Genomic DNA, 26,027 nt, shown 5'->3' on the forward strand with positions numbered 1-26,027 from the left:
AGAGCTCAGTGACTTTCAACGTGGCACTGTCTTAGGATGTCACCTTTCCAACAAGTCAGTTCGTCAAGTTTCTGCCCTGCTAGAGCTGCCCCGGTCAAGTGTAAGTGCTGTTATTGTGGAGTGGAAACATCTAGGAGCAAAAATGTGTCAGCCGTTTAGTGGTAGGCCACAGAAGCTCACAGAATGGGACCGCCAAGTGTTGAAGCGCGTAAAAATCTTCTGTCCTCGGTTGCAACACTCACTACAGAGTTCCAAACTGCCTCTGGATGCAACGTCAACACAATAACTGTTTGTCTGGAGCTTCATGAAATGGGTTTCCATGGCTGAGCAGCCGCACACAAGCCTAAGATCACCATGCTCAATGCCAAGCGTCGGGTGGAGTGGTGTAAAGCTCGCCGCCATTGGACTCTGGACTAGTGGAAATACGTTCTCAGCAGTGATGAATCACGCTTCACCATCTGGCAGTCCGACAGATGAACCTGGGTTTGGCGGATGCCAGGAGTACACGACCTGCCCCAATGCATAGTGCCAACTGTAAAGTTTGGTGGAGGAGGAAAAATGGTCTGGGGCTGTTTTTCATGGTTCGGGCCCCTTAGTTCCAGTGAAGGGAAATCTTAATGCTACAGCATACAATGACATTCTAGATGATTCTGTGCTTCCAACTTTATGGCAACAGTTTGGGGAAGACCATGTCCTGTTTCAGCATGACAATACCCCAGTGCACAAAACGAGGTCCATACAGAAATGGTTTGTTGAGATCCGTATTCAAGAACTTGACTGGCCTGCACAGAGTCCTGACCTCAACCCCATCGAACACCTTTGGGATGAATTGGAACGCCAACTGCGAGCCAGGCCTAATCACCCAACATCAATCAATCAAATGTATTTATAAAGCCCTTTTTTTAAATCAGCCGATGTCACAAAGTGCTGTACAGAAACCCAGCCTAAAACCCCAAACAGCAAGCAATACAGGTATAGAAACACGGTGGCTAGGAAAAACTCCCTAGAATGGCAGGAACCTAGGAAGAAACCTAGAGAGGAACCAGGCTATGAGGGGTGACCAGTCCTCTACTGGCTGTACTGAGTAGAGAGGAACCAGGCTCTGAGGGGTGACCAGTCCTCTACTGGCTGTACTGAGTAGAGAGGAACCAGGCTCTGAGGGATGACCAGTCCTCTACTGGCTGTACTGGGTAGACCAGAGGAACCAGGCTCTGAGGGGTGACCAGTCCTCTACTGGCTGTACTGGGTAGACCAGAGGAACCAGGCTCTGAGGGGTGACCAGTCCTCTACTGGCTGTACTGGATAGACCAGAGGAACCAGGCTCTGAGGGGTGACCAGTCCTCTACTGGCTGTACTGGATAGACCAGAGGAACCAGTTCTCTGAGGGGTGACCAGTCCTCTACTGGCTGTACTGTGTAGACCAGAGGAACCAGGCTCTGAGGAGTGACCAGTAGTCTACTGGCTGTACTGGGTAGAGAGGAACCAGGCTCTGAGGGGTGACCAGTCCTCTACTGGCTGTACAGGGTAGACCAGAGGAACCAGGCTCTGAGGGGTGACCAGTCCTCTACTGGCTGTACTGGGTAGAGAGGAACCAGGCTCTGAGGGGTGACCAGTCCTCTACTGGCTGTACTGGGTAGACCAGAGAAACCAGGCACTGAGGGGTGACCAGTCCTCTGCTGGCTGTACTGGGTAAACCAGAGGAACCAGGCTCTGCGGGGTGACCAGTCCTCTTCTGGTTGTACTGGGTAGAGAGGAACCAGGCTCTGAGGGGTGACCAGTACTTTACTGGCTTTACTGGGTAGACCAGAGGAACCAGGCTCTGAGGGGTGACCATTCCTCTACTGGCTGTACTGGGTAGACCAGAGGAACTAGGCTCTGAGGGGTGACCAGTCCTCTACTGGCTGTACTGGGTAGACCAGAGGAACCAGGCTCTGAGGGGTCACCAGTCCTCTACTGGCTGTACTGGGTAGACCAGAGAAACCAGGCACTGAGGGGTGACCAGTCCTCTGCTGGCTGTACTGGTTAAACCAGAGGAACCAGGCTCTGCGGGGTGACCAGTCCTCTACTGGCTGTACTGGGTAGACCAGAGGAAACAGGCTCTGAGGGGTGACCAGTCCTCTACTGGCTGTACTGGGTAGACCAGAGGAACCAGGCTCTGAGGGGTGACCAGTCCTCTTCTGGTTGTACTGGGTAGAGAGGAACCAGGCTCTGAGGGGTGACCAGTCCTCTACTGGCTGTACTGGGTAGACCAGAGGAACCAGGCTCTGAGGGGTGACCAGTCCTCTGCTGGCTGTACTGGGTAGAGAGGAACCAGGCTCTGAGGGGTGACCAGTCCTCTACTGGCTGTACTGGGTAAACCAGAGGAACCAGGCTCTGAGGGGTGACCATTCCTCTACTGGCTGTACTGGGTAGACCAGAGGAACTAGGCTCTGAGGGGTGACCATTCCTCTACTGGCTGTACTGGGTAGACCAGAGGAACCAGGCTCTGAGGGGTGACCAGGCCTGTACTGGCTGTACTGGGTAGACCAGAGGAACCAGGCTCTGAGGGGTGACCAGTCCTCTACTGCCTGTACTGGATAGACTAGAGGAACCAGTTCTCTGACGGGTGACCAGTCCTCTACTGGCTGTACTGGGTAGACCAGAGAAACCAGGCACTGAGGGGTGACCAGTCCTCTGCTGGCTGTACTTGGTAAACCAGAGGAACCAGGCTCTGAGGGGTGACCAGTCCTCTACTGGCTGTACTGGGTAGACCCGAGGAACCAGGCTCTGAGGGGTGACCAGTCCTCTACTGGCTGTACTGGGTAGACCAGAGGAACCAGGCTCTGAGGGGTGACCAGTCCTCTTCTGGTTGTACTGGGTAGAGAGGAACCAGGCTCTGAGGGGTGACCAATACTCTACTGGCTTTACTGGGTAGACCAGAGGAACCAGGCTCTGAGGGGTGACCAGTCCTCTACTGGCTGTACTGGGTAGAGAGGAACCAGGCTCTGAGGGGTGACCAGTCCTCTACTTGCTGTACTGGGTAGACCAGAGGGTGACCAGTCCTCTGCTGGCTGTACTGGGTAAACCAGAGTAACCAGGCTCTGAGGGGTGACCAGTCCTCTACTGGCTGTACTGGGTAGACCATAGGAACCAGGCTCTGAGGGGTGACCAGTCCTCTACTGGCTGTACTGGGTAGACCAGAGGAACCAGGCTCTGAGGGGTGACCAGTCCTCTTCTGGTTGTACTGGGTAGAGAGGAACCAGGCTCTGAGGGGTGACCAGTCCTCTACTGGCTGTACTGGGTAGACCAGAGGAACCAGGCTCTGAGGGGTGACCAGTCCTCTGCTGGCTGTACTGGGTAGAGAGGAACCAGGCTCTGAGGGGTGACCAGTCCTCTACTGGCTGTACTGGGTAAACCAGAGGAACCAGGCTCTGAGGGGTGACCAGTCCTCTACTGGCTGTACTGGGTAGACCAGAGGAACTAGGCTCTGAGGGGTGACCATTCCTCTACTGGCTGTACTGGGTAGACCAGAGGAACCAGGCTCTGAGGGGTGACCAGGCCTGTACTGGCTGTACTGGGTAGACCAGAGGAACCAGGCTCTGAGGGGTGACCAGTCCTCTACTGCCTGTACTGGATAGACTAGAGGAACCAGTTCTCTGACGGGTGACCAGTCCTCTACTGGCTGTACTGGGTAGACCAGAGAAACCAGGCACTGAGGGGTGACCAGTCCTCTGCTGGCTGTACTTGGTAAACCAGAGGAACCAGGCTTTGAGGGGTGACCAGTCCTCTACTGGCTGTACTGGGTAGACCCGAGGAACCAGGCTCTGAGGGGTGACCAGTCCTCTACTGGCTGTACTGGGTAGACCAGAGGAACCAGGCTCTGAGGGGTGACCAGTCCTCTTCTGGTTGTACTGGGTAGAGAGGAACCAGGCTCTGAGGGGTGACCAATACTCTACTGGCTTTGCTGGGTAGACCAGAGGAACCAGGCTCTGAGGGGTGACCAGTCCTCTACTGGCTGTACTGGGTAGAGAGGAACCAGGCTCTGAGGGGTGACCAGTCCTCTACTTGCTGTACTGGGTAGACCAGAGGAACCAGGCTCTGAGGGGTGACCAGTCCTCTGCTGGCTGTACTGGGTAAACCAGAGTAACCAGGCTCTGAGGGGTGACCAGTCCTCTACTGGCTGTACTGGGTAGACCATAGGAACCAGGCTCTGAGGGGTGACCAGTCCTCTACTGGTTGTACTGGGTAGAGAGGAACCAGGCTCTGAGGGGTGACCAGTCCTCTACTGGCTGTACTGGGTAGACCAGAGGAACCAGGCTCTGAGGGGTGACCAGTCCTCTTCTGGTTGTACTGGGTAGAGAGGAACCAGGCTCTGAGGGGTGACCAATACTCTACTGGCTTTACTGGGTAGACCAGAGGAACCAGGCTCTGAGGGGTGACCAGTCCTCTACTGGCTGTACTGGGTAGAGAGGAACCAGGCTCTGAGGGGTGACCAGTCCTCTACTTGCTGTACTGGGTAGACCAGAGGAACCAGGCTCTGAGGGGTGACCAGTCCTCTGCTGGCTGTACTGGGTAAACCAGAGTAACCAGGCTCTGAGGGGTGACCAGTCCTCTACTGGCTGTACTGGGTAGACCATTGGAACCAGGCTCTGAGGGGTGACCAGTCCTCTACTGGCTGTACTGGGTAGACCAGAGGAACCAGGCTCTGAGGGGTGACCAGTCCTCTTCTGGTTGTACTGGGTAGAGAGGAACCAGGCTCTGAGGGGTGACCAGTCCTCTACTGGCTGTACTGGGTAGACCAGAGGAACCAGGCTCTGAGGGGTGACCAGTCCTCTGCTGGCTGTACTGGGTAGAGAGGAACCAGGCTCTGAGGGGTGACCAGTCCTCTACTGGCTGTACTGGGTAAACCAGAGGAACCAGGCTCTGAGGGGTGACCATTCCTCTACTGGCTGTACTGGGTAGACCAGAGGAACTAGGCTCTGAGGGGTGACCATTCCTCTACTGGCTGTACTGGGTAGACCAGAGGAACCAGGCTCTGAGGGGTGACCAGGCCTGTACTGGCTGTACTGGGTAGACCAGAGGAACCAGGCTCTGAGGGGTGACCAGTCCTCTACTGCCTGTACTGGATAGACTAGAGGAACCAGTTCTCTGACGGGTGACCAGTCCTCTACTGGCTGTACTGGGTAGACCAGAGAAACCAGGCACTGAGGGGTGACCAGTCCTCTGCTGGCTGTACTTGGTAAACCAGAGGAACCAGGCTCTGAGGGGTGACCAGTCCTCTACTGGCTGTACTGGGTAGACCCGAGGAACCAGGCTCTGAGGGGTGACCAGTCCTCTACTGGCTGTACTGGGTAGACCAGAGGAACCAGGCTCTGAGGGGTGACCAGTCCTCTTCTGGTTGTACTGGGTAGAGAGGAACCAGGCTCTGAGGGGTGACCAATACTCTACTGGCTTTACTGGGTAGACCAGAGGAACCAGGCTCTGAGGGGTGACCAGTCCTCTACTGGCTGTACTGGGTAGAGAGGAACCAGGCTCTGAGGGGTGACCAGTCCTCTACTTGCTGTACTGGGTAGACCAGAGGAACCAGGCTCTGAGGGGTGACCAGTCCTCTGCTGGCTGTACTGGGTAAACCAGAGTAACCAGGCTCTGAGGGGTGACCAGTCCTCTACTGGCTGTACTGGGTAGACCATAGGAACCAGGCTCTGAGGGGTGACCAGTCCTCTACTGGTTGTACTGGGTAGAGAGGAACCAGGCTCTGAGGGGTGACCAATACTCTACTGGCTTTACTGGGTAGACCAGAGGAACCAGGCTCTGAGGGGTGACCAGTCCTCTACTGGCTGTACTGGGTAGACCAGAGGAACCAGGCTCTGAGGGGTGACCAGTCCTCTGCTGGCTGTACTGGGTAAACCAGAGTAACCAAGCTCTGAGGGGTGACCAGTCCTCTACTGGCTTTACTGGGTAGACCAGAGGAACCAGGCTCTGAGGGGTGACCAGTCCTCTACTGGCTGTACTGGGTAGAGAGGAACCAGGCTCTGAGGGGTGACCAGTCCTCTACTGGCTGTACTGGGTAGACCAGAGGAACCAGGCTCTGAGGGGTGACCAGTCCTCTGCTGGCTGTACTGGGTAAACCAGAGGAACCAGGCTCTGAGGGGTGACCAGTCCTCTACTGGTTGTACTGGGTAGAGAGGAACCAGGCTCTGAGGGGTGACCAGTCCTCTACTGACTGTACTGGGTAGACCAGAGGAACCAGGCTCTGAGGGGTGACCAGTCCTCTACTGGCTGTACTGGGTAGACCAGAGGATCCAGACTCTGAGGGGTGACCAGTCCTCTACTGGCTGTACTGGGTAGACCAGAGGAGCCAGGCTCTGAGCGGTGACCAGTCCTCTACTGGTTGTACTGGGTAGAGAGGAACCAGGCTCTGAGGGGTGACCAGTCCTCTACTGGCTGTACTGGGTAGACCAGAGGAACCAGGCTCTGAGGGGTGACCAGTCCTCTACTGGCTGTACTGGGTAGAGAGGAACCAGGCTCTGAGGGGTGACCAGTCCTCTACTGGCTGTACTGGGTAGAGAGGAACCAGGCTCTGAGGGGTGACCAGTCCTCTGCTGGCTGTACTGGGTAGACCAGAGGAACCAGAATCTGAGGGGTGACCAGTACTCTACTGGCTTTACTGGGTAGACCAGAGGAACCAGGCTCTGAGGGGTGACCAGTCCTCTACTGGCTGTACTGGGTAGACCAGAGGAACCAGGCTCTGAGGGGTGACCAGTCCTCTACTGGCTGTGCTGGGCAGACCAGAGGAACCAGGCTCTGAGGGGTGACCAGTCCTCTACTGGCTGTACTGGGTAGACCAGAGGAACCAGGCTCTGAGGGGTGACCAGTCCTCTACTGGTTGTACTGGGTAGACCAGAGGAACCAGACACTGAGGGGTGACCAGTCCTCTACTGGCTGTACTGGGTAGACCAGAGGAACCAGGCTCTGAGGGGTGACCAGTCCTCTACTGCCTGTACTGGGTAAACCAGAGGAACCAGGCACTGAGGGGTGACCAGTCCTCTACTGGCTGTACTGGGTAGACCAGAGGAACCAGGCTCTGAGGGGTGACCAGTCCTCTACTGGCTGTACTGGGTAGACCAGAGGAACCAGGCTCTGAGGGGTGACCAGTCCTCTACTGGCTGTACTGGGTAGAGAGGAACCAGGCTCTGAGGGGTGACCAGTCCTCTACTGGCTGTACTGGGTAGACCAGAGGAACCAGGCTCTGAGGGGTGACCAGTCCTCTACTGGCTGTACTGGGTAGACCAGAGGAACCAGGCACTGAGGGGTGACCAGTCCTCTACTGGCTGTACTGGGTAGAGAGGAACCAGGCTCTGAGGGGTGACCAGTCCTCTACTGGCTGTACTGTGTAGACCAGAGGAACCAGGCTCTGAGGGGTGACCAGTCCTCTACTGGCTGTACTGGGTAGACCAGAGGAACCAGGCTCTGAGGGGTGACCAGTCCTCTACTGGCTGTACTGGGTAGACCAGAGGAACCAGGCTCTGAGGGGTGACCAGTCCTCTACTGGCTTTACTGGGTAGAGAGGAACCAGACTCTGAGGGGTGACCAGTCCTCTACTGGTTGTACTGGGTAGACCAGAGGAACCAGGCTCTGAGGGGTGACCAGTCCTCTACTGGCTGTACTGGGTAGACCAGAGGAACCAGGCTCTGAGGGGTGACCAGTCCTCTACTGGCTGTACTGGGTAGACCAGAGGATCCAGGCTCTGAGGGGTGACCAGTCCTCTACTGGCTGTACTGGGTAGAGAGGAACCAGGCTCTGAGGGGTGACCAGTCCTCTACTGGCTGTACTGTGTAGACCAGAGGAACCAGGCTCTGAGGGGTGACCAGTCCTCTACTGGCTGTACTGGGTAGACCAGAGGAACCAGGCTCTGAGGGGTGACCAGTCCTCTACTGGCTGTGCTGGGTAAACCAGAGGAACCAGGCTCTGAGGGGTGACCAGTCCTCTACTGGCTGTACTGGGTATACCAGAGGAACCAGGCTCTGAGGGGTGACCAGTCCTCTACTGGCTTTACTGGGTAAACCAGAGGAACCAGGCTCTGAGGGGTGACCAGTACTCTACTGGCTTTACTGGGTAAACCAGAGGAACCAGGCTCTGAGGGGTGACCAGTCCTCTACTGGCTGTAATGGGTAGACCAGAGGAACCAGGCTCTGAGGGGTGACCAGTCCTCTACTGGCTGTACTGGGTAGACCAGAGGAACCAGGCTCTGAGGGGTGACCAGTCCTCTTCTGGCTGTACTGGGTAGAGAGGAACCAGGCTGTGAGGGGTGACCAGGCCTCTACTGGCTGTACTGGGTAGACCAGAGGAACCAGGCTCTGAGGGGTGACCATCCTCTTCTGGCTGTACTGGGTAGAGAGGAACCAGGCTGTGAGGGGTGACCAGTCCTCTACTGAATTACTGGGTAGACCAGAGGAACCAGGCTCTGAGGGGTGACCAGTCCTCTACTGGCTGTACTGGGTAGACCAGAGGAACCAGGCTCTGAGGGGTGACCAGTCCTCTACTGGCTGTACTGGGTAGACCAGAGGAACCAGGCTCTGAGGGGTGACCAGTCCTCTTCTGGCTGTGCCGGGTGGAGATTATAACAGAACATGGCCAAGATGTTCAAATGTTCATAGATGACCAGCAGGGTCAGATAATAATAATCACAGTGGTTGTAGAGGGTGCAACAGGTCAGCACCTCAGGAGTAAATGTCAGTTGGCTTTTCATAGCCGATCATTCAGAGTTACTCCTGCTGCCTCTAGAGAGTTGAAAACTGCAGGTCCGGGACAAGGTAGCACGTCCGGTGAACAGGTCAGGGTTCCATGGCTGCAGGCAGAACAGTTGAATTTGGAGCAGCAGCACAACCAGGTGGACTGGGGACAGCAAGGAGTCATCAGGTCAGATAGTCCTGAGGCATGGTCCTAGGGCTCAGGTCCTCTGAGAGAAGAGAGAGAGGGAGACCTCACTAATGCTCTTGTGGCTGAATGGAAGCAAGTCCCCACAGCAATGTTCCATCATCTAGTGGAAAGCCTTCCCAGAAGAGTGGAGGCTGTTATAGCAGCAAAGGGGGGACCAACTCCATATTAATGACTTCCCAGAAGAGTAGAGGCTGTTATAGCAGCAAAGGGGGGGACCAACTCCATATTAATGCCCATGATTTTGGAATGAGATGTTCAATGAGCAGGTGTCCACATACTTTTGGTCATGTAGTGTTTCTACCTAATGTTAGATAATAGCAGGTGTCCACATACTTTTGGTCATGTAGTGTTTCTACCTAATGTTAGATAATAGCAGGTGTCCACATACTTTTGGTCATGTAGTGTATCTACCTAATGTTTGATAATAGCAGGTGTCCACATACTTTTGATCATGTAGTGTTTCTACCTAATGTTAGATAATAGCAGGTGTCCACATACTTTTGGTCATGTAGTGTATAAATATCATTATTCAATTACTTTAATTCTCACTGTCTTTATTTAATTTTTACAGATGAACTCAAAGAAAAGCTGAGTAAGTAGTGTGTGTGTGTGTGTGTGTGTGTGTGTGTGTGTGTGTATTGACATGTGTGTGCATTGTCATGTTTTTAAGGTTTGCTCACCAACATGTGTGTTCTGACTATCTGTTCTTGTCCTCAGGGAAAGCTGAAGAGACCATCCAATCCCTCTCCACCTCTCCAGATGGTCAACAGAAAACACAGACTCCTTCCCAAAGTAATCAGTCTTTATGATTCTAATGTTTCCTAGAATTACTGGTCAGTTTATTATCTCTATCTGTCTCTCTCTCTGTCTGGTCAGTTTATTATCTCTATCTGTCTCTCTGTCTGGTCAGTTTATTATCTCTATCTGTCTCTCTCTCTCTGTCTGGTCAGTTTATTATCTCTATCTGTCTCTCTGTCTGGTCAGTTTATTATCTCTGTCTTTCTCTCTCTCTCTGTCTGGTCAGTTTATTATCTCTGTCTTTCTCTCTCTCTGTCTGGTCAGTTTATTATCTCTATCTGTCTCTCTCTCTCTGTCTGGTCAGTTTATTATCTCTATCTGTCTCTCTGTCTGGTCAGTTTATTGTCTCTATCTGTCTCTCTCTCTGTCTGGTCAGTTTATTATCTCTGTCTTTCTCTCTCTCTGTCTGGTCAGTTTATTATCTCTATCTGTCTCTCTCTCTCTGTCTGGTCAGTTTATTATCTCTATCTGTCTCTCTCTCTCTGTCTGGTCAGTTTATTATCTCTATCTGTCTCTCTCTCTGTCTGGTCAGTTTATTATCTCTATCTGTCTCTCTCTCTGTCTGGTCAGTTTATTATCTCTATCTGTCTCTCTCTCTGTCTGGTCAGTTTATTATCTCTATCTGTCTCTCTCTCTGTCTGGTCAGTTTATTATCTCTGTCTCTCTCTCTGTCTGGTCAGTTTATTATCTCTATCTGTCTCTCTCTCTGTCTGGTCAGTTTATTATCTCTATCTGTCTCTCTGTCTGTCTGGTCAGTTTATTATCTCTATCTGTCTCTCTCTGTCTGGTCAGTTTATTATCTCTATCTGTCTGGTCAGTTTATTATCTCTTTCTCTCTCTCTGTCTGGTCAGTTTATTATCTCTTTCTCTCTCTCTGTCTGGTCAGTTTATTATCTCTATCTGTCTCTCTGTCTGGTCAGTTTATTATCTCTATCTGTCTCTCTCTCTGTCTGGTCAGTTTATTATCTCTATCTGTCTCTCTCTCTGTCTGGTCAGTTTATTATCTCTTTCTCTCTCTCTGTCTGGTCAGTTTATTCTGATGTTGTTCCTTCATCCTTTCTATCTTTAATAGAGTCTGAGGGGATTGAAGGGATGGAAATGGAGACTTTACCAGGGAGGAAGTCTGCTCCTGGTCCAGGGAGGAAGTCTGGTCCTGAGATGAAGCCTTTACTGGCTGCTGGACCACAGAAGGATGATCTGGATGATCTGGCGAGGGGAGGAAGAGTTTCTATAGTTAAATTCTGTAGTGAGACAATACCTTCAGGGAGGAAGTCTGCTCCTGAGAAGGAGATGGAGATGAAGCTTTTACTGAAGGATGATCTGGATGAGCTGGAGAGGGGAGGAAGAGTTACTACAGAATTTAACTATGTGCTATAGGGTTACTATAGAGAGACAGTAACTTTCTATAGAGACCTATCCCACCTAACAAAGCTGAGTTTCTGAGTATATAACTGAGTGATATGAATCTTGGTGAGACAGAGTCCTCTGATCAACGTGTTGGTCACTACTCTATAATCCACTTCCAGTAGTTAGTTCTTTACTTTTTGAAGTTTTACTACCCATGTTTGTATTATGGGTTTATATCCATTTCCTGGTTATTCTATATATGTGTTCCCCATAAACAATGTCTTTCTAATCCCCCTCAGGAATTGATAGTGTTGAATTGAATGGAATGATGGACTAAGGTCTCCTGTTAGAATCTGTTACAGACCCTCTTATGTCCAGTACCTGATAATCACAGGTATATCAACAGGACCACAGGAGGCTGGTGGCACCTTAATTAGGGAGGAGGGGCTCGTGGTAATGGCTGAAGAGGAATCAGTGGAATGGTATCAAATACATCAAACATGTGGTTTCCATGGTTTCCATGTTTGATGCCGTTCCATTGGCTCCGTTCCAGCCGTTATAATGAGGCTCCTCCCCTCAGCAGCCTCCTGTGAACAAGACTGATAAAACCATTTGTTGAAATGTTTATATTTCTGTTTTAGCTTCAACCTGTCAGCTTCTATTGTAGCTTCAACCTGTCAGCTTCAATTGTAGCTTCGACCTGTCAGCTTCTATTGTAGCTTCAACCTGTCAGCTTCTATTGTAGCTTCAACCTGTCAGCTTCTATTGTAGCTTCGACCTGTCAGCTTCTATTGTAGCTTCGACCTGTCAGCTTCTATTGTAGCTTCGACCTGTCAGCTTCTATTGTAGCTTCGACCTGTCAGCTTCTATTGTAGCTTCGACCTGTCAGCTTCTATTGTAGCTTCGACCTGTCAGCTTCTATTGTAGCTTCGACCTGTCAGCTTCTATTGTAGCTTCGACCTGTCAGCTTCTATTGTAGCTTCGACCTGTCAGCTTCTATTGTAGCTTCAACCTGTCAGCTTCTATTGTAGCTTCAACCTGTCAGCTTCTATTGTAGCTTCAACCTGTCAGCTTCTATTGTAGCTTCAACCTGTCAGCTTCTATTGTAGCTTCAACCTGTCAGCTTCTATTGTAGCTTCAACCTGTCAGCTTCTATTGTAGCTTCATCCTGTCAGCTTCTATTGTAGCTTCAACCTGTCGGCTTCTATTGTAGCTTCAACCTGTCAGCTTCTATTGTAGCTATTCATTGAAATGTTATATTTTATCTTCAACATGTCAATATTCGCCTTGAGAGTATACAGAGGGGTCAGAAATTATTGACATCCTTGTTAAAGATTAGTAATAATGACTATATTAAATAAATAAAATACTGACCTATTGTGTGCTCAAAATAAATTGTAAATTATATTATTTTAAACTAATACAATTGTTTATTTTTCAAATAAATGTTCACCCCTAAATCTTCAGAATCTTAATGTAGTCACTGTATGAATATGGGACCAAATACTTTTCAGTACTTTAATTATTAGAATCTTTAGGGGGGTCAATAATTTAGACCTTTTTGAGAAAATAAATATTACTTGTTAAACAAAAATATTTTTCTCAGATCAATTGTATAAAATAAAACAATTGACTCATGTTGTTGAGCAGAGAATATAGCTCAGTATTTAAATTATTTATTTTAGTCATAATTGCTCATATTTATCAAGGGTGTCAATAATTCCAGACCCACTGTATTTTATATGCTGATGTATTTTATACAGTCATTATTATCTTTATCAAGGGTGTCAATAATTCCAGACCCACTGTATTTTATATGCTGATGTATTTTATACAGTCATTATTATCTTTATCAAGGGTGTCAATAATTCCAGACGCCACTGTATTTTATATGCTGATGTATTTTATACAGTCATTATCATCTTTATCAAGGGTGTCAATAATTCAGACCCCACTATATTTTATATATTGATCATGTATATGCAGTTGAATGGTATTTTCCATGTGTTGATGATTTCTTGTTTTAATAAACTAGGACATCATTGTGTGAGAACGTGACTCCAGTGTAATATTTTAACATTATTGAATGTCAGTAGGTAGTGTTACCTTACTGTTTCCTTGGTGACCTGTGATAGAGACAGGTATGGAGACAGGTCATCAGTCTGTTATATAGAGCTATGGAGACAGGTCATCAGTCTGTTATATAGAGCTATGGAGACAGGTCATCAGTCTGTTATATAGAGCTATGGAGACAGGTCATCAGTCTGTTATATAGAGCTATGGAGACAGGTCATCAGTCTGTTATATAGAGCTATGGAGACAGGTCATCAGTCTGTTATATAGAGCTATGGAGACAGGTCATCAGTCTGTTATATAGAGCTATGGAGACAGGTCATCAGCCTGTTATATAGAGCTACGGAGACAGGTCACCAGTCTGTTATATAGAGCTATGGAGACAGGTCATCAGTCTGTTATATAGAGCTACGGAGACAGGTCACCAGTCTGTTATATAGAGCTATGGAGACAGGTCATCAGTCTGTTATATAGAGCTACGGAGACAGGTCATCAGTCTGTTATATAGAGCTATGGAGACAGGTCATCAGTCTGTTATATAGAGCTATGGAGACAGGTCATCAGTCTGTTATATAGAGCTATGGAGACAGGTCATCAGTCTGTTATATAGAGCTATGGAGACAGGTCATCAGTCTGTTATATAGAGCTATGGAGACAGGTCATCAGTCTGTTATATAGAGCTATGGAGACAGGTCATCAGTCTGTTATATAGAGCTATGGAGACAGGTCATCAGTCTGTTATATAGAGCTATGGAGACAGGTCATCAGTCTGTTATATAGAGCTATGGAGACAGGTCATCAGTCTGTTATGTAGAGCTATGGAGACAGGTCATCAGTCTGTTATATAGAGCTATGGAGACAGGTCATCAGTCTGTTATGTAGAGCTATGGAGACAGGTCATCAGCCTGTTATATAGAGCTATGGAGACAGGTCATCAGTCTGTTATATAGAGCTATGGAGACAGGTCATCAGCCTGTTATATAGAGCTATGGAGACAGGTCATCAGTCTGTTATATAGAGCTATGGAGACAGGTCATCAGTCTGTTATATAGAGCTATGGAGACAGGTCATCAGTCTGTTATGTAGAGCTATGGAGACAGGTCATCAGTCTGTTATATAGAGCTATGGAGACAGGTCATCAGTCTGTTATATAGAGCTATGGAGACAGGTCATCAGTCTGTTATATAGAGCTATGGAGACAGGTCGTCAGTCTGTTATAAAGGATATATAAGCAGCAGGTAATGACATGCTGACCGAGTTAAAGATATTACACACTATAAGGACTATAAGCAGCAAGGACATTGATGGATATTGTTCAGCACTTCGTTTTATAACAACAAGTATAGCTTCTAAAGAGTTACTCTCATGCAGTTAAACCTTAGGTTCAGTGGATTGATGATGATTGGTCAACAGGTTCAGTGGATTGATCATGATTCGCCAACAGGTTCAGTGGATTGATGATGATTGGTCAACAGGTTCAGTGGATTGATGATGATTGGTCAACAGGTTCAGTGGATTGATGATGATTGGTCAACAGGTTCAGTGGATTGATGATGATTGGTCAACAGGTTCAGTGGATTGATGATGATTGGTCAACAGGTTCAGTGGCTTGATGATGATTGGCCAACCTCAGGTTCAGTGGATTGATGATGATTGGTCAACAGGTTCAGTGGATTGATGATGATTGGTCAACAGGTTCAGTGGATTGATGCATGTATTACTATTGGATAACTGACCTGGTTTTTAAATCAAACGCTACGGGGTCAATAATAAAATAACCCGTCAGTATATCCAGTTCCAAGCAGTAGGCCTTGATGTATTTAATCCACTAATACTAACCATGTTCATTTAACAATAAAACATCTCTACATTTAGTATTTTGATCGTCGACAAGGTTTATTTGAGCTATGGTCAGCGGCATTATAAATAAATAAATAAATAATAAATAAATCACCATAGTAATGACTGACAGCAGGAATCAGCAAAGTGTCTGGTGTTGAGTTTTCACCCGGAGAGTCGAAGAGGGTGATGCCTGGTCTACACTAGATAGAGGGTGATGCCTGGTCTACACTAGTTAGAGGGTGATGCCTGTCTACACTAGATAGAGGGTGATGCCTGTCTACACTAGATAGAGGGTGATGCCTGTCTACACTAGATAGAGGGTGATGCCTGTCTACACTAGATAGAGGGTGATGCCTGTCTACACTAGATAGAGGGTGATGCCTGGTCTACACTAGATAGAGGGTGATGCCTGGTCTACACTAGATAGAGGGTGATGCCTGTCTACACTAGATAGAGGGTGATGCCTGGTCTACACTAGATAGAGGGTGATGCCTGGTCTACACTAGATAGAGGGTGATGCCTGGTCTACACTAGTTAGAGGGTGATGCCTGTCTACACTAGATAGAGGGTGATGCCTGTCTACACTAGATAGAGGGTGATGCCTGTCTACACTAGATAGCGGTAAATTGTGACTCGCTTGTGGGCTGCTGGCAGAATATGGCAGCATGGCAGCATCTTCGATTGTGCATCAAGAATTCAGCAAGTTTGTATGAAGGACTGGTTAAACGGGTAAATAGTTGAATCCATTCTCCATTTCATTAATTTATTCATGGTTTAATAGTCATTGAAGCTTTTTTTAAATATTAAAACTTCTTTCGGATCATTGGGACGCTAGCGTCCCACCTCGACAGCATCCGGTTAAATTGCAGAGTGCCAAATTCAAATTACAGAAATAGTAATAATAAACATTCATGAAAATACAAATGTTAATCATCGGTTAAAAGATTAACTTCTTGTTAATCCAGCCGCTTTGTCAGATTTCAAAAAGGGTTTACGTCATTAGCATACCATGCAATTATCTGAGGACAGCGCCCCGCTTACAAAAGCATACAAACATTTTCCAACCAAGTAGAGGAGTCACGAAAGTCAGAAATAGCAATAAAATAAATCACTTACCTTTGAAGATCTTCATCTGGTTGCAATCACAAGGGTCCCAGCTAAACAATAAATGGTCATTTTGTTCGATGAAGTCCCTCTTTATATCCCCAAAACTCTGTTTTGTTGGCGCGTTTTGTTCAGTAATTCACTGGCTCAACATGTCAAATGATGTTTATAATTAATCCTCAGGTTGTCAATTATCTAAATAATTGATAATATTTAAACCGGACAATAGCGTAATCAATAGAAAGGAAAAACAACGAAGAGCACGCACACAGTAATGTTGGTAGAGCATGGTGTTTGCAACGCCAGCATGGTGTGTGCAACGCCAGGGTTGTGGGTTCGATTCCCACGGAGGCCAGTACAAATAAATAAATAAAATAAAATATATATATATATATTTTTTTAAATGCATGAAATGAAATGTATGCATTCACTACTGTAAGTCGCTCTGGATAAGAGTGTCTGCTAAATGACTAAAATGTAAATGTTTCAATGGAAAACCACTCACATCAAAAAATCCCATTTCCTGGATGGATTTTCCTCAGGTCTTTGCCTGCCATATCAGTTCTGTTATACTCACAGACATTATTGTAACAGTTTTAGAAACTTCAGAGTGTTTTCTATCCAAATCTACCAATTAAATGCATATTCTAGCTTCTGGGCCTGAGTAACCGGCAGTTTACTCTGGACACGTTTGTCATCCAAACTTCAAAATACTGCCACCTAGCCCAAAGAAAAAAATCTGAAAATATATTTAATTGTTTATTTGCATATAATAGTCACATTTTTTAAAAGACAACATTATTGACACCTTGACACCGAATTAAATGTCTTCCCGCTAATATTTCGATTTTTGGAGGGAGTGTATTAGACTGTAAATAGTGATGTCTTCCTCCTGTATTTCCATCATGAATTGCAAACTGAGGAAACTCTTGGCTATTGCGACGATCTATCAACGCAGCGACAGCGCTCCATGTGGGTTCACCTCGTCCTGATGACCCACAGCCGGTATATAGAGAACCATCATCTGGTACAGGAGCTGTGGTATGTGATGTTCCACAGCCCGTATATAGAGTACCATCATCTGGTACAGGAGCTGCGGTTTGTGATGTTCCACAGCCGGTATATAGAGTACCATCATCTGGTACAGGAGCTGCGGTTTGTGATGTTCCACAGCCGGTATATAGAGTACCATCATCTGGTACAGGAGCTGTGGTTTGTGATGTTCCACAGCCGGTATATAGAGTACCATCATCTGGTACAGGAGCTGTGGTTTGTGATGTTCCACAGCCGGTATATAGAGTACCATCATCTGGTACAGGAGCTGTGGTTTGTGATGTTCCACAGCCGGTATATAGAGAACCATCATCTGGTACAGGAGCTGTGGTATGTGATGTTCCACAGCCGGTATATAGAGTACCATCATCTGGTACAGGAGCTGTGGTTTGACGATGTGACGTTCCAGGGATATTTCAGGCATATTAGCTAATTTAACTATTAACTGTAGCTAGCTACAATCAGATTAGCTAATTTAACTATTAACTGTAGCTAGCTACAATCATATTAGCTAATTTAACTATTAACTGTAGCTATCTACAATCAGATTAGCTAATTGAACCATTAACTGTAGCTAGCTACAATCATATTAGCTAATTTAACCATTAATTGTAACTAGCAAGTTACTTCGTAAAATGATCTTGACAGAATCTACCTGAGAATGTGTGTATTTTCGTTAGCTTGGTTAAATTATGCTTTGTAGCTATATTTGCACGCTAAAAATAATTGTTATTCATGTCTTCTACACAGTATCTAACAAAGTATCTAACGGGGGAGTATCTGATAGGGGAGTATCTGATAGGGGAGTATCTGACAGGGGAGTATCTGACAGGGGAGTATCTGATAGGGGAGTGTCTGATAGGGAGTGTCTGATAGGGGAGTATCTGACGGGGGAGTATCTGACAGGGGAGTATCTGACAGGGGAGTATCTGACAGGGGAGTATCTGATAGGGGAGTATCTGACAGGGGAGTATCTGACAGGGGAGTATCTGACAGGGGAGTATCTGATAGGGGAGTATCTGATAGGGGAGTATCTGATAGGGGAGTATCTGACAGGGGAGTATCTGATAGGGAGTATCTGACAGGGGAGTATCTGACAGGGGAGTATTTGATAGGGGAGTATCTGACAGGTGAGATCACAGTGAGGGCTGCCTGTCACAGGTCCATGAGGAAGAGTGAAAAGCCCCACAGCATGAGAGCAGGGAAAGGTTATAGATCGCTACTAGGGACCTTGTTAAACATCTCCCGTGGGACACTGCCATCATGGTAAAAATGTGTCGGAGACTGTGTCAACATTTAATCTCGACCGGAACCCAGCACCTCTCCTCCGGACCGTATCCCTCGCATGAGAGCAGGGAATGAAGCACGGAGAGAAACGGAGTACGCCGGGGCCCTGGAAGGGAGAGATGTTAGTGGAGGAGTGGCGGAGCGAGTTCTGTGCCATCTCGGCCCAGGGCACGAACACCGCCCACTCCCCCGGCCGGTCCTGGCAATAGGACCGCAGAAACCTGCCCACATCCTGGTTCACTCTCTCCACCTGCCCATTACTCTAGGGGTGAAACCCTGAAGTAAGGCTGACCGTGACCCCCAGATGTTCCATGAACGCCTTCCAGACCCTAGACGTGAACTGGGGACCCCGATTAGACACTAAATCCTCAGGCACCCCGTAGTGCCGGAAGACGTGTGAAAACAAGGCCTCCGCAGTCAGTAGGGCCGAAGGGAGACCGGGCAGAGGGAGGAGATGACAGGACTTAGAGAAACGATCCACAACGTCCAGGATCGCAGTGTTACCCTGTGAGGTGGGAAGATCAGTCAGAAAATCCACCGACAGGTGCGACCAAGGCCGTTGTAGAACGGGTAAGGGGTGTAGCTTACCTCTGGGCAGTATGGGACTGGGATCCATGGGCCGCTCCTCTGTGTCATACAGTCGGGACAATGCGTTTGCCTTCACGTTCTGGGAGGCTGGTCTGTAAGAAAGGGTAAACACAAAACGGGTGAGTCTCCTCGCTGCCCGGATGTACTCCAGATTGCGGTGGTCAGTCCAGATGAGAAAAGGGTGTCTAACCCCCTCAAGCCAATTTTTCCACACCTTCAAGGCCTTGACGACAGCCAACAACTCCCAGTCCCCCACGTCATAGTTTCGCTCCGCCGGGCTGAGCTTCTTCGAGAAGAAGGCACAGGGACGGAGCTTCGGTGGCGTACCCGAGCGCTGAGAGAGCATGGCTCCTATCCCAACCTCGGACGCGTCCACCTCCACTATGAATGCCAAGGAGGGATCCGGATGGGCCAGCACTGGAGCCGAGGTAAACAGAGCCCTCAGGTGACTAAAAGCCCTGTCTGCCTCAGCTGTCCACTGCAAGTGCACCGGGCCTTCTTCAGCAGTGAGGTAATGGGAGCCGCTACCTGACTAAAACCCCTCCGGTAGTAGTTGGAAAACCCTAAGAACCGCTGCACCTCCATTACCGTGGTGGGAGTTGGCCATTTACGCACGGCTGCAATGCGGTCACTCTCCATCTCCACCCCTGAGGTGGAAATGTGATACCCTAGAAAGGAGACGGACTGTTGGAAGAACAGGCATTTCTCAGCCTTGACGTACAGGTCATGCTCCAACAGGTGACCAAGCACTCTGCGCACCAGGGACACATGCTCGGCACGTGTAGCGGAGTAAATCAAAATGTCATCAATATACACCACTACACCCTGCCCGTGCAGGTCCCTGAAAATCTCGTCTACAAAGGCTTGAAAGACTGATGGCGCATTCATCAACCCGTACGAGGTACTCATAGTGCCCAGAGGTGGTATTGAAAGCTGTCTTCCACTCGTCTCCCTCTCGGATACTCAACAGGTTGTACGCTCTCCTGAGATCTAATTTGGTGAAGAAGCGCGCCCCGTGCATTGACTCAATCGCTGTGGCTATGAGCGGTAGCGGGTAACTATACCTCACAGTGATCTGATTCAGACCCCGATAGTCAATACATGGGTGCAGACTTCCCTCCTTCTTCACAAAAAAGAAACTCGAGGAGGCAGGTGAAGTGGAGGACTGAATGTACCCCTTCATTTATAAGGGGTACGGTATGACCAAATGTGAGGTATAAAAGGCTATGTGCGTTGTATGATTTTTAGAGCTCTCTGAATAAAGAACTAACCTTTTGCAGAAATTTTGGGACTTTGTCAAATTCTTCTATTAAGGAGACGTGTACCTTTAAAATGGTGTAAAATATTCCTTTGTTTGAGAACTTTGAATTATGACATTTTGTGGTTTTGAATTTGGCGCTCTGATTTCTCACTGGCTGTTGAATAGTGTGGGTGGGACGAGATAAAAATATTAAATACACAACATGTAATGAATGGGATTGAAACCAGGTGTGATACAAGACAAAACCAAAGGAAAATGAAAGAGAGGTTAACCTTACATCCCCTTAAGTATTTAATGAAGTTGTCCCTTCTGTGTGATAAATAGTAATTGACATTACTGTGAGTGAAGGGGGCCACTGTCGGTCCATAAACATCTCTGCCCACTGAGAACAGATGTAAATTCAACATCTTTACCAAGTTGGTTCAACGTAATATCATTGAAATGACGTGTGAACAACGTTGACTCGACTAGTGTTTTCCCAGTGGGTCCCGACCTGACATGGACAGCCAACACAAACCTACTGGGTGGAGGTACAGGACAGTCGGGCAGGCTGACTGGGTGGAGGAAGGACAGGAGCACCTCCACTACCAGCATGACTCACACTCTTCATCGGTTTCTCTCTCTACTCTGCCACCGCTGCCATCCAGAGGGAGGTACAGGACGGACATTTATGACTACTGTTTTTTTAATAATATTACCAATCTGGGCGTATTTTTACTGTATTCCTCGATGTGTGTTAAGTACTTTATCTGAGAGAGCTACAACGTAGAATTCCAATGCATGTATTACTGTTAATAGGTATTTTGCAAATGGCAAATATAGTGTACTACTTAAATAAACTACTTGAATAAACTACTTAAATAAACAACTTGAATAAACTACTTGAATAAACTTCAAAAAGTATTTGATTGTGTTCGGAACTATCAGATCATTTCTGCACCACAGAAATATAAGGATAGTATAATGTATATAATGATATTGTGTATATATGATGATATGATGATATTTAAGAAAAGGGAACGGAGGACACAGGGTTTGACGATGAAAAAGCGGCGTGCCTCCGACTAACAGCTGTAGTGGTGTCGGTCACACGCACTATGCAACTGCCCCGAATACACACACACTATGCATCCGCCCCGAATACACACACACACACTATGCATCCGCCCCAACTACGCGCACTATGCATCCGCCCCGACTACACACACACTATGCATCCGCCCCGACTACGGTCACTATGCAACTGCCCCGAATACACACACACACACTATGCATCCGCCCCAACTACACACACACTATGCATCCGCCCCGACTACACACACACTATGCATCCGCCCCAACTACACACACTACGCATCCGCCCCGACTACACACACACTGTGCATCCGCCCCGACTACACACACACTATGCTTCCACCCCAACTACGCGCACTATGCAACTGCCCCGAATACACACACACACACTATGCATCCGCCCCAACTACACACACACTATGCATCCGCCCCGACTACACACACACTATGCATCCGCCCCGACTACACACACACTATGCATCCGCCCCGACTACACACACACTATGCATCCGCCCCGACTACACACACACTATGCATCCGCCCCGACTACACACACACACTATGCATCCGCCCCGACTACACACACACTATGCATCCGCCTCGACTACACACACACTGTGCATCCGCCCCGACTACACACACAGTATGCATCCGCCCCGACTACACACACACACTGTGCTGCAACAGTCGTGTCTCTGTACTCGGATACCAGCCACCATCATGACTCACCCACTTCAATGGGCACTGCGCTGCCACTCCCACCTCCACTGCCCACATTCAGCATCGACATGCACCTGATTTGTTGGCAGTCTATCATTTTCACTCTGTCTTGCCCCGCAACAGATCGAACAATGTCTTAAGGTCAGTGAGATTTCAGAGATCCATAAATTAATAGAATTTGTGTATGCGGCCTCTGAGCCGCGCGTTGAAATTGGATCCGGTGTGGGAGAGAACAACTTTGCTGAACAGAGGACACTGGTGCACTGTTCTCTGACTGGCAACAGACCAGTCTCTCTCACTGCCTCTCTATTGTCTAGCCTACAGGACCTTCGGGAACTACACAGGACCTGCTGTGTTACCAAGACCAAGAAAACATCCCCACAGGAACAATAGAGCACCAGCATGTCCTACAGCACCGTCCTGTCTCTCTCTACTCTCTACTCTCCTCCGTTACCAGCCACAAGCATGACTCACACTCTTCATCGGTTTCTCTCTCTACTTTGCCACCGCTGCCATCCAGAGGGAGGTACAGGACGGTAGGGCAGGCTGACTGGGTGGAGGTACAGGACGGTAGGGCAGGCTGACTGGGTGGAGGTACAGGACGGTCGGGCAGGCTGACTGGGTGGAGGTACAGGACGGTAGGGCAGGCTGACTGGGTGGAGGTACAGGACGGTCGGGCAGGCTGACTGGGTGGAGGTACAGGACGGTAGGGCAGGCTGACTGGGTGGAGGTACAGGACGGTCGGGCAGGCTGACTGGGTGGAGGTACAGGACGGTAGGGCAGGCTGACTGGGTGGAGGAAGGACAGGAGCACCTATTCTGTTTAGGACTGTTTTACTATATATACACCTCTGTGTTCTTTGTAGTATATATGAGAGATCTCCAACAAAGAATTCCAATGTATGTATAACTATTAATAATCGCAAATGGAAAATATACTACTTGAATAAAATTTGATTAAACTACATGAATAAACTTATTAACAGCTTCTGATTGAGTTTGGAAACTATCATATAATTTCTGTTCCACAGGAATATAATGATAGAACAATGTATATAATGATATTGAGTATAATATATAATGATTTATAGGAAAGCGCACTGAGGTCACAGGGTCATGGTTGACATGGATAGTTCTAATGCTAGCAGGATTAGTCCGCTGGTTTCACTTGTTGCAAAATCCTCTGTGTCTCTTCCTATCACTATAACAGTGATGTTGAATGACCCAGTTACCCCCCCTGCTCTGGATCGTTCCGTGGTGGCAGAAATAAGAAGGGAAGGAAAGAACCATAGAATAAATGGAACATTCTGCTGTCACTCTGTGGATCCAAGACCAAGAAAACACATCCCCTCAGGAACAAACACGGGCATGTCAGTGTTTGTTCACAAAAACTTCATCAGTGTCTCTCTACAGGCACTGTGGGATAGACTAGATCCCAACTTCACCCCCTGCACATCTACATAGCTGACTGCTGTTTTTACCACTTTATCATTTATGACTGGACTTTTATTCTCGTCTTTACCACTCTGCACTTTCAATTGTTGTTCTATTGATGATATTTATGAATGTTCTATTTGTGACTATTTTTACTATATACCTCTGTGTACATTGTACTATATGTGAGAGAGCTCCAACGAAGAATTCCAATGTATGTATTACTATGAATACTTGCAAATATGCTATTACTTGAATAAACTTAGAAGAACTGTCAGATCATTTCTGTACCACAGCGATATAATGATATAATGTATTCAATTATAGTGTGAGCTATGATATTATGATTTATAAGAATGGGGCAATGAGGGCACAGGGACATGGTTGATATGGGCAATGATAGTAGGATTAGTCTGCTAGTTTAAGGTGAAAAAGGGTTTGATTTCAACAAGCAGCTGTAGTGTTCCTGGTTGGGCACAGGGACATGGTTGATATGGGTAATGATAGTAGGATTAGTCTGCTAGTTTAAGGTGAAAAAGGGTTTGATTTCGACAAGCAGCTGTAGTGTTCCTGGTTGGGAGAATAAAGGCTGGACGTGTGTTCTTATTGCTAACACTAGGTGGCAGTATGTTACACCAACAAGAAACTTCCACTGTCATAATTCATGCCATAATAGTGCTAAAACCAGCTTCTGGTTGGTATTACATATCCCTACCAGCGCTGGCTGAAATTAACACTTATCACCATTTTAAGAACACCTCAAATATTTCCACCCTCCCATCTGAGCGCAACGAGCTGATATGAGACCGGTAAATGATCAATCCTTGCACAAAAAATTGAAAACAGCAGAGCGCTGGCTTTAGTAGATCGAAGTTGTCCATGAACATACATGCATTTCACACTAGCGCTGCCTCACCGCCAGCCGAAAACAGAGCCCCTGATAAAATATATACAGTACCAGTCAAAAGTTAGGACACACCTACTCAGTGCTAGACGCATCACTACAGATACCTGGTTTGAATCCAGGCTGTATCACAACCGGCCGTGATTGGGAGTCCCATGGGCAGCACACAATTGGCCCAGTGTTGTCTGGGTTTGACCGGTGTAGGCAGTCATTGTAAATAAGAATTTGTTCTTAAAAGACTTGCCTAGGTAAATTAATGTTTAAAAAAATGCTTGCATTAAGACTTTTTCAAATATTACATCATATTTTTAGTTATGTTGTACTTTGTCAAACATCCACCTTCACACATATTGTAAACCACGTACTTCAATGTTTTGTTATGTTGTTTTGTGTCTTATCTTGTAGAACAACATTGAAGGTTTGTATCTGTCATTTGATTTGGAACATAAATTAATCATGAATAGAATTCTACACTACCAATTATCCTTCGTGACGTGTTAATTCAGTATATAATCCAAAATGAAACGTGGATGTACAATGAATATAAATGCTAAATGGAATTGACAACTTTAATGCCTTTTGATTACATTTTTTTACCAATGAATGGAAGAAAAATCATTAGAACAGTTTAATTAAAACAAATATTTTATTCATAATAAACTACATTCCATTTTAAAAAGCAAAATGAAACTTACAACTTAGTCTTTTAAAAGTGATAAAATAAAAACATTAACAACACAACATGAAATCCTTCGCCGTGTTAATTTGATTCTTCTCACATCTGCAGGATGACCAGTAATCAGTTCCAGATATCAATAATATTACAAATACAGCAGGTACCAAACAGGCACATTATACATTGATAGTATTATGAATTCCAGAAGATGAAAGCAGGAGAAACTGAAATAATGACTAACTGACCAAAGTGCAAGAAGTCTCTTATTGTTCCCAAATAACTCTCAAACTCTGATATTTTAATTCAATTCAATAATAATCTTAAATCTTAAAAACTAGGCCTACATCTAATGGCTTGGCTACACACACACACACACACACACACACACACACACACACGACAAGAACAACCGGGTTCCTGTGTCCTCAGAGCGGGTTTCTCTAGTAGTGACAGTGAGAGAGACATAGTCTGGATTTCCTCTTATCTGTTTGTCAGGGCCGAGGAGGTATTTCCCCTGATCAGAAAGGCTCAAGTCAGTGAGGGGGAGGGAAATGTGTCCCTGTCTTCAGGCGGGTAACAGCTTCCTTCTGGCTTCTCTGGATAGCTTAGTGTCAGTGAGTAGAAAGGGAGTTGAAGCTGGTTTTTATAGAGACTTGTACTGCCCTTTTCTTAGTCTGGATAGTAGTAGTGTAGTACTTAGTCTCCTTTTGTGTTTTAGAATCAGGGTAAGTGGGAGTGTCTATGGCTCTCAGTTAAAACGCGCCAAAAAGTGAAGCACAATCTCACATTCAATTCGTGCACATATGTACATAATTCATTTAATCAAATTTGATACGTTTTTGTGTGGCTTTCTTTCGTGAGAAAATACACATTTATGGGCTGTCAAAACATTGCCATCAGGGTAAGGGATGTTTCTATGGCGGGAAACACACCGAAAAGTGCAGCCGC

At 47.2% G+C, this 26,027-nt stretch overlaps 1 protein-coding gene across 1 annotated transcript in view; it reads left to right on the top strand.

Annotated features, from left to right (window-relative positions):
* LOC115194770 (uncharacterized) overlaps positions 1-26,027 on the top strand; it is a 519,835-nt gene that overhangs the window by 190,063 nt on the left and 303,745 nt on the right. Inside the window, exons 20-21 of the mRNA XM_029754698.1 lie at positions 9,491-9,511; positions 9,637-9,711. Of these exons, the coding sequence (XP_029610558.1) occupies positions 9,491-9,511; positions 9,637-9,711 (96 nt within the window). The remainder of the gene's footprint in view (positions 1-9,490; positions 9,512-9,636; positions 9,712-26,027) is intronic.

The sequence above is a fragment of the Salmo trutta genome, chromosome 5 (genome assembly GCF_901001165.1).
Source record: "Salmo trutta chromosome 5, fSalTru1.1, whole genome shotgun sequence".
Classification (NCBI taxonomy): domain Eukaryota; kingdom Metazoa; phylum Chordata; class Actinopteri; order Salmoniformes; family Salmonidae; genus Salmo; species Salmo trutta.